Source organism: Enoplosus armatus, chromosome 16, assembly GCF_043641665.1.
Source record: "Enoplosus armatus isolate fEnoArm2 chromosome 16, fEnoArm2.hap1, whole genome shotgun sequence".
Classification (NCBI taxonomy): domain Eukaryota; kingdom Metazoa; phylum Chordata; class Actinopteri; order Centrarchiformes; family Enoplosidae; genus Enoplosus; species Enoplosus armatus.
The window spans coordinates 20,610,025-20,629,753 of NC_092195.1; the positions used below are offsets into that span (position 1 = coordinate 20,610,025).

The 19,729-nt window shown below is 42.3% G+C and overlaps 1 protein-coding gene across 1 annotated transcript; it reads right to left on the minus strand.

Moving 5' to 3' along the window:
• Positions 1-15,371: 15,371 nt before the first annotated feature.
• On the minus strand, positions 15,372-19,485 carry tnfrsf11b (tumor necrosis factor receptor superfamily, member 11b). Its single transcript, XM_070921774.1, has 4 exons — positions 19,432-19,485; positions 18,739-19,141; positions 17,402-17,584; positions 15,372-16,622 (listed from the first exon to the last, which is right to left on the minus strand). Exons 1-4 carry the CDS (start codon positions 19,432-19,434, stop codon positions 16,282-16,284), a joined length of 930 nt encoding a protein of 309 aa, XP_070777875.1. The 5' UTR covers positions 19,435-19,485; the 3' UTR covers positions 15,372-16,281.
• Between the last annotated feature and the right edge of the window lie 244 nt (positions 19,486-19,729).

The window sequence follows — 19,729 nt, forward strand, 5'->3', positions numbered from 1 at the left end:
CCCAGAGAGGGCGATACAACACTGCCCATCAGCCCCATGGTGTTAACTTCCTCTTGTCATATGTTGTGCTCCCACTGGCCCATGAGCCTTGACAAAAAAAGTGGGGACAACGTGCCAAAACATCTGGCACGGTCAAAGTCACATGCATCACATTGTTGGTCACTACCAGTAGCACGCAGCCACGGCATTCCCAAGAAATCTAGGGAGCTTTTCCCTCCTCTGACTGATGATATGATGATGGTATCACACGTTAAATAAAATCCCATCGCCTCTGTGGGATGGCTGAAGTTTAACTGAATTTAGTCCAAAATTCTAATTCAATCTCATTTGGCAGAAAAAAGTGAGATTCCTACAACTTATATGTGGCACAACATTACTGTCAGAGGTTTGTAGTCGAGGACGCCTGAAGCTGAACTCCTGCACAAAGTGCGTGAAGCCGATTTGGTGTCTGATTGCAGTAGAGAGGGATGACTCTTTCTAAATGCCTTTATGATGATGCAGCGTGGCATCATGGAGGTGCATCCTGATAAATAGAGCTGGGGAGGTGGAGAGCGCGCCATCCTCCTGACAGACCGCTGCAGCCTGCGACAGCAGACAACACCCTGACGATGGTAGGTGGGGAGGGAGAGCTCTCTCTGCAGACATGTCTGGAACTCACAGACACCTTTCACTCCTTGTTAGATGAAGAACTGACCATCTCTGTCAAGAAAACTTTTCAAAACAAGGTGACTTAGATATTATAAACGGGCGGCTCTGTGTGTGGTGGTCTGCCTTGACCCCGCGCAGCCGGTCCTGGACTCCAACTGGACGGCGTGTGAAGTTTGCTGTCCTGATATGAATATAAGGGTGGATGCTTACCTGTCCAGGTGTGCTGCACCCTTTGCATGTTGTTGTATGACCTCACGGCTCAGTGTATTCTTCTTATTTAGGCGACTTGTGGGAAAATACTGACCTTCTTCATGGTGTTGCTGCTGATCCCCGCCGTCCAGACTCCGCGTCTGACCTTCAAAGACACGGACCTGGCCACCTGCCCCCCCGGGACCTACCTGCGTTCAAGCTGCGCGGCTACTGAAGAGACCGAGTGTCCGCCGGGCTCTCTGGATCTGCAAGAACCAGGTGGTGCAGACGGCGACTGCCAGTGCGACATGTGCCCCCGCCAGGGACAGGTGCTGACTCAAGGTAGGCTGCTGATCCCGGAGTAAGGAGTCCAGATCGGGTGGAAGGGAGGGCTGGAGGTCTCCATCAGAACAGGTTCAGAACCAGAGAACATTTAGAGCTCGATGGGGAGGCCGGAACTAATGTCCTGCAGCAGCCACATGTTTGACAGTTCTGCAGTCAAATAACCATCAGATTCATAACTTTATTCAAATGTTTGTCTTTTTTTGTGGATATTTGGAACATAAATACTCCTGCTGACTCCTCCACACACAGACAGGAATACTAATAGATTATAAGTGTTGCTGTAACGAGCCCTCTGGCCTTGTTGAAGCGTATTCATACTTGGATTTAAACAACTGGCTCTGGCATTTCACTAAATCAATTGATTGTAATTAGAAAACCATCTTCTGAACAGCTTCATGTGGATGTTGAGTAAGAGAGACTTGTGGTTGGTTAGCAGCTCAACTTTATTCTCATCTTGCCTCTATACTCCTGCCACACTCCTGCTCTGATGCTTTGTTCATTTAGTCTTCAACCTCCAGTGATGAACCTGAATTCATTTTTGTTTTAGAGTAAATTTGTTGTTTAGTTAATTGCTCACGTGTCCTTCCAAAGTGCATTTCATGTGTAGGAAGGAGGGGTAGAAAACTCTTTGCAATAGCAATAACATGGACCAATGGACATTTTCAGTGTTTAGAAACAAAGCAACTTGCTGGAAACCAGTAAAATTACTGATTGATGGCAAATCACATTTTACCGATTTATGAGTTGATGTCTCGTGTTGTGCTTGAACGGCTCTCCCTCCCTGCAGATAGTCTTATCTGAAGACTTTCTAGAACCTCGCTCTCAGACAACACATTGTAAATCTTCAGGACGGTGCTGTTCTGTGTTTCCTTATCAGTTTGTAATCGATTATCATTTTTATTTAATGCAGATGAAGCTGACTACCTCACACAACAACAGAAAACGTCCATCAAGCTGCAGCGTCGCCGGGGACAGCAGGAAACCAGGAGGAAACATTTTGGGACTTACAGGCTTTGATGCATCCATCACCACCTGATGACCTGAGAGCTTTGACTGTAGTCAGTCAGCTGCTCAGAAATATACTGGCGAGCCAAAGTGCTTTAAAGACTATATGGACAATTTTGACGTTGATTCTGTGTCGCAATGGGAGCCAATGAACTCATTTTAGTACGGAGGAAGTATTCAGATCTGTCCCTGAAGGAAAAGTAGCAATACTACGGTGTAAAATACTTTAAAGTATATTTTGCTGACAAGCAAGCATATTGAACTCAGGACTTTTACTTTTAGAGCATGGTATTTACGTTTTTGTCTGTAGAGAAATTAGACGTAAACCCACAATCTGGGGCCTTTTTTAACAGCTGACATTCAGAACAAAAAAAGCAAAGGATCTAGAAATGGATCTGGGCACCCCTGTTTCCTGGAAATGATGTTTATTACTTATTTGTTTCCCCATTGCGGCTGGATTATGTTCAAAGACAACGTTTTCTTTGTGAGTAAATGAAGCGCTACATTTATGTACCACTAGTTTCCAGGAGACAGAGATGTGGATTTCTGTCTGCACCAAATACAACAGTTTTCAAATCCTTTAATAATAACTTAAAGATAATTATAATTGGAGAATAAACTCTTCCTCAGTGTTTGTTTGTTCTGTCTGTGTCAGCGTAAGTGAAGATGAGGGAGCTGATCACCGACCCGGCTGAATCAGATTCAGTCACTAGATGGAGCCACATAGCCGTCAGTGTTACTATGAACTCACCAGCACTCTGACCACTAAATAGACCAGCTGCTGGTTTAATGGACCTGGATTTAGTCCTGAACCAAACATTTTGTCTCACTGGATATTTTGACCCAGCAACATTGTATGTATTACATGCACACTGGGTGTTGAATATGTATTCACTGTGGACAGGACAGGTGCTGCCACTTGGATGCGGTCCAACCAAGTCCACTTTGCACTCAGTTGTCCAGCCTCTTGATGTGCTCAAGAACTACTGCCTGTTCAGCTCCACATGCTCTACGGTGCAGCTCCGCACTTCACCACCAGGGGGCCTTTCCAACCCTGGGTATGTGCCTTTCAGGAGGAAAGTAATGTCCTTCAGTCACAGTAATATAATATAAATAAACTTACTACGTTATAAGGTGACACTGATTCATGTTTTTCCTTTTTCTTTCTCTGAGGTGGCAGCAATTCGCTTCCATAGTTTAAAACCTGCAAGATCTGTACTGAACTTTATGACACCGTGAAGATGCTGGAGCTATAGAGCCAGGAGGTGATTACTCTAGCTTACCATGAATACTGAAAGCTTTGGGGAAACGGCAAGCTCAAAGTTCAGGATGACTGAGTGAGAATGAGTTCTGGAGGTACTGTAACTTGCAGCACTGCTCATGTAGCCTTTATGCTAAGCTAAGCTAAGCTAATCACCTTCTGACTTTAGTGCCATGCTTATTAGACAAACAGTGTGGTATCAATCTTCTCGTCTAATTCTTCCTATTCCTTTAGATTTATGGGTGCCGCCATTTCTGAAGAAAGAACAGAATCAACATTTTTATCTTGCCAGTAAAATCATTAACGTTTATCAAAGCCACCATTTGCTGCTAGCTTATACTTATAGTGTTGGGATTGTTTCATAGAGTATTTTCACTTTTGAAGGCAAATAATCTTCATGAAGTGTTTTTTCTCTCTGGGAAACTTTGGTAACTTTTTTCTCTGTTTAACTATATATGATACAGAGTGCTAAGTCTAAGCTTCATCAACATATAATTGCAGTACTTTTAATATGGACTATGTTCACTCCAGCTTGAAAACAGCCCACGGCAGCAGCACCAACACAATGTCAAAAGTCTGGATTGTTGTGAACAGAGTGTTCTTTCTTGTTGTTATTTGAATGAACAAACTTTGTTACCGAAACCATACGCAAATGTTTTTGCCCACACAAAATACAACCCATCTGTATTCTTTGCTCTGCATTTAACCACTTCCTCCTGTCTGGCTACTGACCTTAAAAACAAACCAAAAAGAAAAGTGAGCTTTGTATCAGACGCTCACAGGTCTGTTCTTTGTTAGTCTCGAACAGTCATGGTGTTTGTACCAGATGTAGCTCATAGCTTCTGTCTTGGAAAATTGAATACAATTCCTTGCTAACCCTCCTGACTGCATGTGTAGATTCAGTGGTGTCCTAAGTTTAAAGCCTCCAAACTGGTGTCAGGGCTCACAGTTCCTAACAGGGTTTCCAGTACGGGCGTAACGCTGAGTGTATTTGTCCCAAACCGTTCGATACAGGACGTTTGGCTCAGTACACAGTTGACTTCAGTTCGGTACTCCCAGTGAACCTCCACCCTTTGGCAGTGTGTCAGTTGTTGTCCATTAGCTAAAGCTTTAGAGGACAGTGTTGGTGAATATCGTAGATAAAGCGCCGGTACATTTTCATGTGAGCTTTATGCAACAACATTAATTGTTTAACTTTGTTAATATAACAGAGGTTTCAGTGGATGCCAGTTTGTCCTACAATGTGGACAGTAAACCTCAGGAACACGTCCTTCAGAAAGGCCGATCAAAGAAGAGCTTAATGAGAGATTGACAGAAACTAGCCAGACTTTTTTGGCTCTCTATAGCGAATGTTGTTAGTATCACAAACTACAAATTGAAATCACCAGTGCAGTTCAAACATTTGCGGTCACTGACGATGCCGTTCGTTCATTTCAGTTAAGAGCACACAAGTCAATAAAGGCCCTGTTAATAAGGTGAGGTCAGAATCCACCCTGCATCACCATCGTTTCTGCTTTTGTAGTCATTTCTCTGATAACTTTCATGGAGTTCTGTGAACTGAAGTTTGACATGTGCAAAGTCAAATGAGAGGCAGCTCTTGGACGATATCTCAGACAAATAGGAGTCACACATTAACTCCTAGACGTCAGAGTCCAGGGTTAATGTTTGACTCAGACAATGCATCGAAAGCAGCTAACCATTAAAGAAATGTAAGACACAGAAAAGTGAACGTTGTCTGTCGGACTGTATAAATCTTGGACAGTTCAACAAGGGACCAACATTGTGCCCAATTTATAGCTAAATGCCAGGATATGTATGATTTGGATGATCCACTATCAAACTACACATAACTTTTATCACAAACTGGGGTGAAGTAAAAGTGAAACTGGCATGAAAGATTAAAACAAAACAGCACAATTTTAAAGCTTGTAAAGTTCAGGGTCTATGGCTTCTATTCAGCAGTTATATTAGTTCTTTCCAATGCTTATAATGTATTGGAGTAAAAAGCCTGTGTCTCTTTCTGGGAAAAGAAAGTAACCATTCAACGTCTGTGGAAAGTATGCTTTCCATTTGACTGGAGATAAGACCCTCCCTGCTGCTGCAAACAGGATGCAGTGATGACAAGCACAAGCTCTCAACAGAACAATATCAGATTATTAATGTGTGTCTAAAAGCCCTCCCTGTGTGTGTCTGATGTTTGCATGTTCTTCCTGCAGCTGTGAGATGAAGCATGACAGATGTACTGAATAAACAAGTAAAAGCAGAGTGGACTTTTCCAAAAAGAGACAGCAGCATGAACAAGTTGCAAGGAGGGGAAACAAGTCTGGAAGTGGGAGGACGTTGCTGAGCATATATTATATTTTCAGCTGACAAATGCAGGTAGTTTTAGTTCTAATGAAAACTGAAGACAAATCCATTCTTGTGAGGTGCAGGATCACAAAGAAATGCTGGTAAAGCTCAAGTTCAAGTTCTAGAAATCCCTCTAGAGCCCTCTGCCCTCTTCAGTGTCATTTCTCAAGGTGCTTTCACACCTTACCTTCACACTCTGACACGTTTATACCATTCGGTTCAGCTCATTTAGGCTGGTGCTGTTTCTTTGTGGCGCAAACATGTGGTGGACAAACCACCGCACTGTGTGCCAATAGAAATGTGATTTTAGCATGGATTGAAAAGCTAAACTTCAAGTAAATGTACACCGTCCACAACTGTAAAGGAAACCCTACAATTAGTGGAAAACAAGGCAGTTCTTCATTAAAAAGTGAGTGAAATGTAGTGATTGTACTTTAACTGCACCTCCATAAAGTCCGTCTTTCAGTCACTAGAATTAGACCCCCCCCGCCCCCCCCCCCGTGGGTCCATGTTGACGTGAGACGTACTATAACTAACAGTAAACCAAACTACACGTAAGACCTCAGACCTCAGTGAACTTTCACTCTGTTTTAGTCTTGTTGTTGTGAAATGTTATGCAACACCTCATGACATCATCAGTACTACTGACTGGTGGGGAGTCCCAGGTATTTTGTAAACATTTACTTTAATTCTGGTCACGTCTGTCATGGTAATGCTGTGCTTTCGTTTCCCGGGCCAGGAGGGGCTCTGACAAAATACTCTGATGTGTGAACAAACAATTAACAACCACCGACTATGACTTTCATGTTCTTTATGATCATGATGTTGGCATGTTAGCAGCCTGGAAACCGGTCTACCTATGAACTGAAGATGAAAATGCTAACGCGCTCACTTAGATTGTATTTTACAGGATTTTCTTTTAAAACTTTTGACTTTTTCATTGAGCTTCAGTCCAAAGCAGCCTTCACAAAAATGGACAGTATCTATCGTATTTCACAAAGGCTGCAGGTAAATGTAACCCAGGCAAGAGGCCTTATAGAGGAGGTCCAGGTGGATAGTTGGCATGGTTGGTGTCTTGTCTCCTACCTACAGTCAGTGCTGGCATGGGCAGGTTATGAGACAATGGGCCCCTGAGCACAGACACGTGAAAGTCCCCCCCACCCCTCCTACATAGGAGCAAAACACCCAGACCCAGTTGTTTTGTGGTCATTTTGCATCTCTTCAAAGTCATTTTGGAGCAGCTGACCCCTCAGGCCTCTGGGCCAGAGTCTGGTAGGCGAGTACGAGAGCGCTGCTTTCTTTTAACCTTATATAGGTGCTCTGCGTAGGAGAGGTGATTCTTAACAAAGAGGACACGCTTTCCCCAAATTAAGGACGGAGGAAAGAGCTGCATAAGTGTTCCATGTGTTCCACGGTTTTCCAGGAAATTCGTTTTTGAATATCTGGGCTTATAGTTCACCACCAAGCCTCTTCAAGTCGTAACTACAGGCAGGGGGGGGCCCATTGACTGTTCAGCTGATTATGAATATGATCTGAGCGTGTCAGCTGATCGGATCAAGTCGACAGATGAAAACATGCCAGTGAGGTTGTTGGGGGTGGAGCTGGACTCTCTGACGGTGGTGTCAGAGAGGAGGATGCGGGGCATCTTGGAAAATGCTTCACATCCTCTCCATGACGTACTGGTCGGACACAAGAGCAGCTTCAGTGGGAGAATCATTCCTCCCAAATGTACCACAGAGCGACACAGGAAATCATTCCTGCCTGTGGCCCTCAGACTGTTCAACCCCTCCCTCTGAGGGTCAGACACTCAGGAGAAACAGAACAGACTGATTCTGGTCAACAACTACTACCTCCTTATTTATTCTATATCTATATTTATACTTCAACTGTGCACTACTGACTGTTACTGGCTTAAAATTACAATAATCTGTACAATAATTCACCAGTGCAATACATATATATATACATACATATACATTGTTATTGTATATATTTTTGTACTTTTATTTTCCATTTAAATATTATAAATGTGTATATTTTTTATTTTTCTATTTTCTATTTGTACATACTTTTAGTTCTAAATTATGCTACTTTCTGCTCTTGAATGGGAGCACCGGCACTGTACAATTTCCCCCCGGGGGTCCATAAAGTAATTCTGATTGTGATATGTAAAGAGTCTCAGATCCGGTCGCTGCCAGTCTTTCTCAGAAAGAGTTTTTTAAACATGTTTGATCTTTGCGACTGATGTCAGCGACTCATGACATGAGAAAATGCCTGAGCTTCGTTTTACAAGGTTCACTCACCTCCAGTTCCCGTAATGTTCAGGTATGTTTTTGTCTCTCAGGAGAATCCTCGTTGATGCTCGGAGAGAAGAGCCTTTTCTGCCAAATCTAGCTGTAAAACCATTTAGCCATAACCAAAGGCTCAACTCCTGGAGTGTCTCTGACTGAAATATTGTCATGTTCATAATTGTCGTTTTACATTTTCAGCTCTCAGCTTGTCCTGAGCAGTTTTCTAGGCTGCTCGTCAAACATTGCGCTGTACTAAAAATCTGTCATTCCCAAGTCAGCTGCTGAACAACTTTATCTTCATGTGACATTTTGTCAGGGGAAGAAAACAAAACACTCTACCACAGTCATGGGACTCAGACAATGTAGGTGTGAGTGTAAGCGTGAGTTTCTGAAGGTCTTAGATAGACTTGTGACCTGTCCACATCCTGGTTCATGACCTATGTGTGCTGGAATGGATATTCAGCATCTTACTGTAAGTACTTCTACACTAACTCCATTAAAAGAGGGTCTTTTACAGTTGGATTTGTCCATTATGTTGTATTATATTTTCTACCTGCTGCACAGTTGTGTGTTTTCAGTCAAATCTTTGCAGTAGCAGGACTGAAGAGAAGCCACTACGATCTGATGAAGGCTATCATTTGGTCATGAACATGAACAGCATGGGTGGATGATTTGTGGGTGGTAACTGATTTAGCGGGTTCAGCAGGTTCAGCAGCTCACCCACATTCTTGAAGTTCAAGTGGTTCTGGTAACCGACAGTGACTCAAAGTGTCACACTTCAGTCGGTGCAAGTTAATTTCCCTGAAAAGGCCCCAGTTCCTGTAACTGCCTGCTTTGTTGACTGCTTAGGATCAGCTTCGTGTAGAATTACGCAAACAAGAAAGTAATTTGGGATTGTTGAAAGCCATCCTCCGCATAAATAAAGTTAAAAACAAGAAACAGTACATCAAATGTTCAGAGGGAACGCTTATACAACGTTAAAATCTGAGTTTAACACACACATTTATTTGAAATTATTTTTAAAATCCCACCAAGACATCTACATTTGATGTGATGTCGCTGCCACAGTAAACATCTTGGGTTCGAGTATTTTACTCAGTATGTCCAGGTGTTGGTGCACTGTGGCAGTCCTCTAAGCTTACAGGTGCAGAGATGAAGACTGTGTGGCTAATAAATGATCCAGCAATATGGTTACTTTTACACATTTGCTTTACAAGGCTAATTCACATTGATATTAAACCAGTTTCAAAATGCAGGAATTATACTGGCTGTGTATTTAAGCTGCAATGCAAATAGACGTCACTCCCATGAACATAGTCACCAGAATAGCACGTTTGTATCTAACAGCATAAGCAGGTAGAAGCAGCTAAACTAGCATCAGCATAAAGAAGCCACATGGTGTGCAGATTAGTTTAGGAGATGTGAAGAAAGTCAACAGCATGAGTAAATAAACCAATATGTGATGGAAGGCCCACCAAATGTCCCGTTCAGTCCTACTTCAGTTTCTACTCACAGATTGAAAGACACACACACACAACTCACACTTCAAGAAAGTCCACTTTCTACTTTTATTCTGACGGGGTCTCCTGTCTGTTTACTGCTGACTGCCATTTCCTGCCACAAGAGGGTGCCTGCATAACAGTCTGTACTGTGGTGTGTGGGCCCAGGTGGGGGCCCCATGCAGCTCAGACTCACCTGGTCACAGGGCTTCAAACACACACATAGGGTCAAACCTGATTCAGTGAACACCAGTGAAAAACTGCTCTTTAGTGTTCATTATGTGACTACTGAAAATAAAACAAGTGTTTGGGTCTTAATGACGACTGTGTTTCTGAACGTAGAGAGGAATACGAAAAGTTCTCTGTTTTAGTTTATTGTGAATATTATTAATTATGAATATAGTAATACTAATAAGAAAATATAATATATATTATAAATATAATAATATAATGGCAGATGCCATTTGCACCCAGGTGTCAGTAGCCAACAGTGCTATTTGCACCTGAGGTGGAATCTAACCAAACTGCAACTGTTTCACAACGTTAACCACGTGTTAGAAAGCCTTTAGCTAGGTTTAGGAAAATGTCCTGGTTTCAAAGGGGACTCGCATGGCGGCCTCCCGGGTGACGATGCTCACGCTGGGTGTAAATAGCTGATTGGCTGCTGTGTGACTATTTGTACCCGGGTGGGCCCACCTGATTTTCTCACCACTGTAACAGTCAAGCACCTCTCCGACAACGCAACTTCAACAAAACGGTGAAATGAGCAGTCTCTGACATTGCTAAACTTTAGACTTCAAACTTTAAACTAAAGCTACTCCTGGTTTGGAAATATTCGGGCAGGGACAACGCTGCCGACTTGTGTCAGGCAGTTTCTACCCACGTGACTCAAGTGGAGTTCCCAACGTTAATCTGTAGGATTTGTTTGAACAGATTACAGGGTGTAACTGGGAAACCTTTGTTTGCTTTGTCAAAGATGACGAATGTAACTGATCATATGTATTTTCTTTTCCTTGGACTGATTCACGACACACATGTTGTGAAAATGCAGGTTAATATAGTTTGAGATGAATAATACACCCTCATTCAGTTTTTAATTGTAGCTTCTATAAAACAGTTTCTATATTTTTATTCCATCTTGTTTGTCCCAGTGTGTTTTGGGAGAGAGAGAGAGAGGAAACAGCTTGGACAAGTTGCCAGTGTTTAATACAGGGCTTTTATTCTAACTACTGGCTTTATTTTTAGACCAAACCTGACTCTTAGTCTACGTGCCTCTTTTTGAGTGAAGCTATGGTTTAAAAGTGTCTGAACGAGGGGGATTTCTAACATGAAGGTTTGAGGCATCTTGTGTGGTCAAGTCAAATTTAAGTCTCTGTGTCTAAGGTATTTAAACACCCACATTATTACAACATTTTGTCAGTAAATGGAAATACCTTCCATTACCCAAATCCCTAAATGGGGCATTAAGAACACTTCACCACTTGTGTGGTTTTCATTGGAAAGGTTCCCAAACTAACACTGATGTTTGGGTGTTTTCCCCGTGTCCTCTGTCCTCCACCACCTCCACCTCCTTGAGAATCAAACGCCAGTGAGGTAGTTTGTAGATTTCTAGCGAGCCGTCATTAAACCATGTTGCCTGACATTGTGTTCAAGTTAACTGCTTCCAGTTTGGGGGGGGGGGGGGTTACTTTGTCCTAAACAATCAGTAGAGAGTCAGACCAACGTCATTTGCAGTCAACACAGAAGCTGTAGGAGCAGGTTGCCTAAAAAATTGCCTGGGTTGTTTGTCCAACCAGGGAAACAGATATCAGTGAGAACACCTGACTTTACTGAATCTCTGAAAGTAGGAGATGTGTGCAATAGAACTTAAGTTGTATGATAACTTGTTTTTAAGTGTGTTTTTAATTAGTTTTATTCCATTTTCAGTGTATTCTTGTTTTTGTTGTTGTTGTATTATTTCAGCTTTGGCACACTGCCACCCAAGTTACTAAGATTAGAATAACATTTCTTGAGGCTGTGTATTTTACTCGGCCCCTGTTCCAGTCACGATTATTCAGTCATGGAAGTCTTCACACGTTCCTTGAAGTCCTTCCTTGAGGATTAGCTGGAAGGATGGAGGAAATGCAAATATTGCTCTGTCATTGTGAAACCAGCAACTCTTGCATCATTTGTCCACTTGAAGTTTCTTGGCTGGCAGCTTACCTCTTCAATAACAATGTTATCACTGGTCTGGAGAAACAGGAAGTGTGTATCAATGACTACTTTATTGCCACATGTGTTTTGTGTAGAGCTACTGTCGTGTTTGGCTCGCGGCCACACTCTGGTCTTCAGAGGCTTTGAATGGGTCACCAGTGAAAGTCATTATAACCACCTCTTTTCAATCCCAAGCCTCATATTTAAAGGATGAGTTGTACTTTCAACCTGCTTGCTTGCTTTATGAGAAAGAACAAGGCAAGCCACTGAACCTAAATTAAAAAGGCTTGTCATCACTCTGGGGTGTGAAACCACAGGAGTTGTGGGAGTTTCGTGGTGACTCAACGTGACTTTTTTATGCTTATGTTGAGGCTCTAGCAGCATTTTGGTTAAGGTTCAGCACAGATCATGGTCTTGGTTTGATACAGAAAAAGTCTGCAGTGACCTGACCAATGTGTTCATTAACATTTAACCGAAACCACAATCTTTTGTTTTGCTTTTGTCGCCCCAATCTCCACCCAGACCAGCTCACTGTGACTAAGGTGCACTTCATTCACTCAGGAAACGTTGCCTCGAAACGTAAAGCAGCCAGTGACCATGTAGGAGACTGCGTTGGGTATTGTGTAACACCTGGATTCAAGAGAAGTTAGGTATTTTTCTGTGAAGGAACATTTTGTTTCCAGGTGCTATTCTGAGAGCAGGGGGCAGCAGGAAACATGCTGTTCTTGGTCCTGGGAGCAGGTAAACACATTATTTCTGACTGCTGAGGTAGTGCGTTTCATGTGAGGGTCAAGTTCACAAGACTTGATCATGTTATAAATGATGACTTTCCTATTTTCTAAAGAAGGTGTACTACAGAGAAGCTACTAAAATGTTACTATTGTGACTTTAGTTCATCTATAACCAAACAGAACTTACTATTTTTTTGCCTGATTCAAGTTACACTGAACAGCACGTTTGACCTGCTAATTAAAAATGAGACACCTTGTCATTGTGGGAGATGAATCTGAAGTTATCTTATTTCATTGCTTTGGCAGTGTAGCCAATCCTAAACCTATATGCTTAATACTCATTGTACTCATATTGATACTCATATGCTGAGAGGCTACACATCCATGTCGGGACAAATAGATGGAGATATAGATAGTAGTGATCGAATTCTCCCACGACTCTCAAATGATCGTAAATTATAGAGAAGAAGAGGACAATGGTTTTTGACCACCATGGGAGAATGACATAAGAAAATATAGCAACAAACCTCACGGTGACAACATCTCTCCTACAAGTGCACATTCAACCTTTGCGCCTTTAATCTTTAATTTAAAGACATTTACTGACAGGACTTATGACAGTCTGTACTTTCCAGTTTCAGATTTACGGGACATAGATTTACATTTATATATTTATTTATAAGCAGCCCAAATAACCCCATGTAAACTCATGTTCACTCCGTCATTGTGCTGTGGGTTTGGATATGTTTATCTTTCATTCAGTGAGATAACACTAAACATTCAGCCTCGAATGAATAATCAGCTTCTGTTTTATTTTGTCTACTCTACAAATGTTTCCTTCAAGCTGATTATTGTGAAGTCTAGACACATTTGCTAATATTAAACAAGCTAATTTGCCCCTGGGGTGATAAAATACTCAATGATGAGATTTCTAAACACTCTAACTAAAAGCCAGACTACTATGAAACACCTTCTAACTCTTCTAACTAAACTTTAAACCACATTATTTCATGATAGCGCCTCTTTTAGGAAATTGACCAACTGCAGCTCTTAAACGCCAAAGAAAACAAGACATGGGTGTAACCATACATTCTTGGGGGGGGGGGGGGGGGGGTCACGTCCCCTCCATAGTGAGAAAATACTGTTCCCCCAATATACAGTAGAAAGTATGTTAAATATGTTCTCCTTTTATGAACCCTGTCAACTGATCTGCCTCTTGTTATTTCCTGTTTATTTTTAATTTATCTCTATTTGTTAAGATAAACATAAGTGTGTGCCCCCCCCCCACCCCTTGTTGTACACTTTGATGCGCCCATGCAGTTGGTTGGGTGGAGGCAGCATTCATTATACTAAGCGTAGTGGCTTAGAACTTGGCTAGCAGCCGCCCTCATATTGCTAGCTGTCGTCACTTCACTAAAACTAACATTGGTGATCCTTAGTGTTCCAGTATAATCTTTTGCAGTGATGAGGAGGTCTGACCTCAGACAGACAGACAAAACACACTTCCCACATTAAGACATGAAGGGCTTTTCCATCCATTTCTTATCTACAGCATAATCACATGCTGTGTAACAGAATCACTGTACTTCACCATGACTCAGTCGCTTCCATTAAAATGAGGCTGAACAAATAATACAATCTCCCTCAACAACATGTTTGCATTATATACAGATTTTAGACAGCAGTATTCCAAATTTTTTAAACTCTTGATGCTTGATGTCCCAAAAAGTCACCAAGCATTAAACACCCATTTTATCCGAGAAAAGCTTGAGGTCAAGGCAAGACAAGGCAAGTTTATTTGTATCACACGTCACACAAAAACGTCACTCAAAGTGCTTTACATTTAAATTTTAATGCGAACACTGAAAGTATAAAAACCGTCATAAAAGCAATTAAAAAGATAAATTAGAGGAGGACAATGATGAGCTTCAAGTTGAGTCAAAGGCGGAACATAAAAGTTTTCATCCTGGTTTTAAATGCTTTCAAAGTCAGGGTGAGTTATACTTTCTGGAAGTTTGCTCCAGTAACTAAATGCTGGTTTTAGTTTGGACTCTGGGACCAGTTAGCAGATTAGTACTAGATGACCTGAGAGACCAGGATGATTCATGAGGTAAAAGGCACTTAGAGATATGTTTTAGCTGAGAAATTTTACCAATTAGAAGCATGTAAATGTAAAATAAAAGAGGCCCGAGGATCGAGCCTTGGGGAACTCCATACATCATCTTTGTTTTCTAAGATGCATAGTTGCCACATGTGACAAAGGAGCTCCAGTCCTGTAGAAAGGACCTGAACCACTTTAGGACAGGGTCTGAGGGTCCAACCCAGTTTGCCTGTCCAGTAGTATTGTATGGTCAAACATTAAGATCCTATAGATCCAACAAGGACTGAAATATTTCAGTTAGTTTTGATGTGGATCTGAAGTAACTAGTCATGCATGTTTCTAGGCTGCTCTTTTTTTATGAAAGGCTTGATGACTGCAATTTTGATTAATTACTGCAATTACTGATGTAGGAGAGAGATATTGACTATTTTGAGCAAATCTATGTTCCAGAGCACTTGTGACGTATTTTTTTTTTGTGTTCTTGTCTCAAAGAAGTGTTTCATCTCAGCTGTATTTTTCATGTTTTAAATAACAATAAACTTGAATTTTGAATCAGTGAGCAAACTGTTTGGAACAGTGGCAGCAAAGAGACTAATTATCCCCTACTTTCTTAGATAGATGGTTATCTAAATGTAAATCTAAATGTTTTCTACCATTCAAAAAGGAATTGAAACTCCTCTTATGCACTTTCAAAAAAATATACAGCTAATGATAATAATTCATAAATAAATGATATAAAAAAAAAACGATTGCCATTGATTGCATTTGTGATCATTTTTATTTGAGCATCATTCAAAGCAGCCACACATGCTCCAGCTTCACTTGCATACAATTCTATTCTTTCTTTATGTATAAAGATAATGAATGGCAAACACAAGAGCTCCACTACCCTGTCCCTCTCAGTACAAACTTACCTCGTTCATATAAATAACTAAATAAATTAAATTCTCAGCTCATATATTTCGCCACTACACAAAATGAAACCATAGTAATAAGCAGGACCAGTGCCATGCCATGTCGGTGTTTAACTCCAGACATAGGAAGAGGTAGATATACTGCAGGCCAACTTGTGTTAAAGGGTAATAATATAATAATAATAATATTGATAATGTTTTAAGTGTTAAGTTTTAAGCATCAGTTGTGCAGGTTCTCTCGCTCTGTTTTCACTCCATGAAATAAAATACCAGAATTTCGTGTTTGCATCAAATTGAGTACAATTAGACTCCAAAAGGGGCACATATGTTCTCATGAAGGTCAATCAGTACATATACGAGTAACGTACTGAGTGGACTTCTTCTTTTTTCTCATTATTAGATCTGCATTATGTTACATTAGGCTATATTATTCCTGTCAATCATTGGACCTGAAATGAAGTGTCCTCCAAAACATTTGGCTTTGCATAGTTTATTACAATTTGGATTGTTTGGGGTGTTTTAAGAAGAAAAAAAAGAAAAACCTGAAAAGCACTGACAAAGGAGGAAATGTTAATTAGCTATATGCAGATGGAAGTAAATGAACTCTTCCTCTAATTGGTATTCTCCTTTAACTAATGCAAAGAGCACTAAATCCTGTATTAACAGTGCATCTTGAAAAGGGCAGCAATTTTTGAACTACACGAAAAAATAAATGAACACTGGACCTGTCAAACTCTAAGGTAATATACTTCAGCCTACTCTGACGTTAAAACTACATCCACCTCGTTCCCCAAAGGACACAGCTCATTCAGATGAGAGTCGATTCTCTGCAGCTTGTTCTGTAGTCTCTCACCAGCGCCGCTGGCTCCTGTTTTTGTCAGTGCCGCCGGAAGCTGCCGAATCTGCTGCGCCGGGGCAGAAGCGACCCAAGTGTTGATCCTTGCACGAAGATCTGAGACGTTAAGACCTGAAGTTCCTCCCTGTCTTCTGCCACCCTCAGACGGGAGCTTGTGCACGATCTGACGCAGTCGTCTGAGGGGCATTTTGTGGTGAACAAAGAAAGCCGGAAGAATTTCTCTGAAGTAGTCGGCCCCTTCTGAAAGAAACAAAGGAGACTATTAGTAACAAGACTGTTTCAGACTCATTCTGATTGTCCACACTGTGGTTGCTCTTCCAGAGGTTTTTTCCATTTTTTCGCAATTGAAAAGTTTTTCCTGGGGGTGTTTTTCCTCATTCGAATCGAGGGTCCAAGGACAGAGGGTGTCGCATGCTGCACAGACTATAAAGCCCCATGAGGCAAATATTGAGCTGTATAAATAAAACCTGACTTGACTGTTTGCTTGGCAGGGAGCAGGTTTGATGACCTCATTGCTACAGGTTTAATAGAAGACCGGCCACATGTGGAAATAAAATGATTTACATTCACTTGCAGCAAAACTTCAAAAGTCAACTAAGAACAATTGGCAGGCAGCTGGTATGTTGCAGGTATGCGCCTCTCTTTTTAGATTAAGAGAATAAAACTAATCAGCAGGCTTTAATGTTGGAGATTTATGTCAAAATGAATGTGCTGCTTTGGAAAATAGGTTAGTGATTTAAAGTGTTTGTTTTAATAATATTAATAATAATAACAATAAACTTTATCTGGGCCTCTCAGGGCTTTGTAAGTGGTCAGTAATATCTTCAGGTCAATTCTAAAAGCATCTGGTAGCCGGTGTGAGGAAGCCAGGATCTGTGAAATGTGCTCATGTTTCCTCGTCCGACTCTGGCAGCAGAGTCGTAATATGGGATAAACATTAACAGACGGAGCCAACAGCACGACACGCTTCCTCCTCCTTTCCCTTTGTCTGCATGAACTTTATGAACTGGTGATCTTACCTCTTGATTTGAGCTCTTCGCAGCTCGCGCACACGCTGTCGTGCCAGGTGGAGCCCTTCAGCACCAGATGCTGTCCTGCAGCATCGCAGCTTCTGTGCTCGGTGCAGTTCTGGTCAGCAGAGACGGTGTCGGAGTAGGTGCCGTTGGGACAAACGTGGCACACTGTGTCCTCATCAGGTGTACCTGGAGGAGACATGTGCATTTGTTTTAGATGGCTGAGTCCTCCAGAGGGAAAGGTGCTTCAGTGCTTCCTTTCTTTTCTCCTTCAGCATCGGGAACACTGGACCATCCTTTACCGGAGGAAAGGAGATATTCCCACAATTCCTTGCAGCAGCAGCATTTAAAGCGACCACGTCAATAACTAACGACAAGCCCCACGGAGCCCTTCTTTCCATCCAACGAATAAAATACACTTTGGAAGTACATATGTGAGATATTTACATGGCCTACTAATCAAACTGACCGAAAACAGAAGCAGAACCACAGCAAGGTAGTGCACATTACTTCTTAATCTGAGACAAATGAGCCCAGTTCCATTTCTGTGACATTTAAGACGTTGCTGGTGCATCAGTGTGCTTGCTGCTGCTTTGCTGTGATACTGTAAATGTAAGTGTAGTGACCACTGTCTGCCTCTGTGAGGCACTAAACTTCCGTCTAAAACACCGCTCAGTCATCTGCGGCTCTCCAACATCTAATGGGCTGCAGCTGTTGCACACTGTAACATAACAGTGCTGTCGCCATGGCAACAGTGTTAGTCCAGTCAAATTCACATTGTGAATGATACTGGTCCTAAAAGGACACATGCAGATGCATGAAGGAGACAGAGGGACAACTGAGACAGTCGGGATAAACGTATTTAAAAGCACGTTTTCTTTAAATGGAATCAGAGAGTTTGTCAGTGGTTATTCACGTAGTTTTTGAAATAATATTGTAAGTAGCAATTAACGGTGCCACAGACTGCAGGGCATATACCGGATTACCGTCAGGCATTGTGGGTATTAGAGTCTTCCTGGAGTTATTATGCTGACTCATATCTTACAGTAAGAAATGTCAGCATGTCTAAAGAGGTTATTATGGGGTGTCAGCACTTTGTCCATGTCAGGAATATTCACGTGCCAAATGTTGGAAAAATCAAACATTTCAAAGTTACAAATAAACTTTATTCTTTTGGACCAAATGACTATAAATAGCCTAATTAATAATAATAATAATAACAAGCATACCACATGGTCCCTGACACACAAGTCCTGATCTCCTCTACATGAAGAGCTGTAAAATGGTCTAAACCTGTTCTGATGGAGACCTCCAGCCCCCCCCGGTCTGGATCAGCAGCCTACCTGGAGTCAGCACCTCTTGTCCGGGCGGACACGCGCTGTGGCGGAGGCACATGTCGTACTTCTTCTTGTAGTAATATCCCCGTTTGCACTCGCACTGGCAGTCGCTGTCCGCGCTGCACGCCGTCTTCACCACCTGGTTCTGGCCGCACACCCCGCAGCGGAGGCACTTGCCGATGTAGTTCCACAGCTCCGTGAACGAGCCCGGCGGACACGGCGAGCACTCGCTCTTGAGCATCGACGTGCAGCGTGCGCTCAGGTAGGTCCCGGGGGGGCAGCGGTCGCATTCCACCGGCTTGCCGGTGATCGGGTCCTTGTCTTTGAAGGTCAGAGACGACGAGGCGACGCCGTCCACCAGCGAGGCGCGCAATGACAGCAGCAGCACCGGGAAGAGTGATACAATCCTCTGGAAGGAAGGAGGGAACAGGAAAGGAGAGAAGGAAACCCACGAGGAAGCACGGAGACATACAGGAGGAAATAAGGAAAACATCAGGGGAAGAGAAACACAAGCGGAGCAGGTCGGTCTGATTCTCCATCTGCTCCTGGAAACACTGACAATGACCCCAAACTTCAATCAGCCGAATGTTTCCAGCAAGTCTCTAAAAAACATCTATGAAACACTAAAGAATAACACAAAGACGCAGTCAGAACATGTTACACACAACTCTGCAGAGAGAGCTCTCCCTCCCCACCTACCATCGTCAGGGTGTTGTCTGCTGTAGCAGGCTGCAGCGGTCTGTCAGGAGGATGGCGCGCTCTCCACCTCCCCAGCTCTATTTATTAGGATGCGACTCTGACGTCTCCCAAAGGATATCAGTCAGTCAGAGAAACAAGGTTTCTACATTTCTTGGGAATGCCACGCTGCATCATCATACAGGCATTTAGACAGAGTCATCCCTCTCTACTGCAATCACGCACTTTGTGCAGGAGTTCAGCTTCAGGAGACCTCGACTATGAAACCTCTGACAGTTTACTGTAAGTGATCTCATTACAA

Coding starts and splice junctions, on each gene's coding strand:
- tnfrsf11b (XM_070921774.1), bottom strand. Junction 17,585..18,738: donor ACAAGAGGTGCTGACTCCAG/GTAGGCTGCTGA, acceptor TGTCTCCTCCAG/GTACACCTGATGAGGACACA. Junction 16,623..17,401: donor CGAAGAGCTCAAATCAAGAG/GTAAGATCACCA, acceptor TGTTTCTTTCAG/AAGGGGCCGACTACTTCAGA.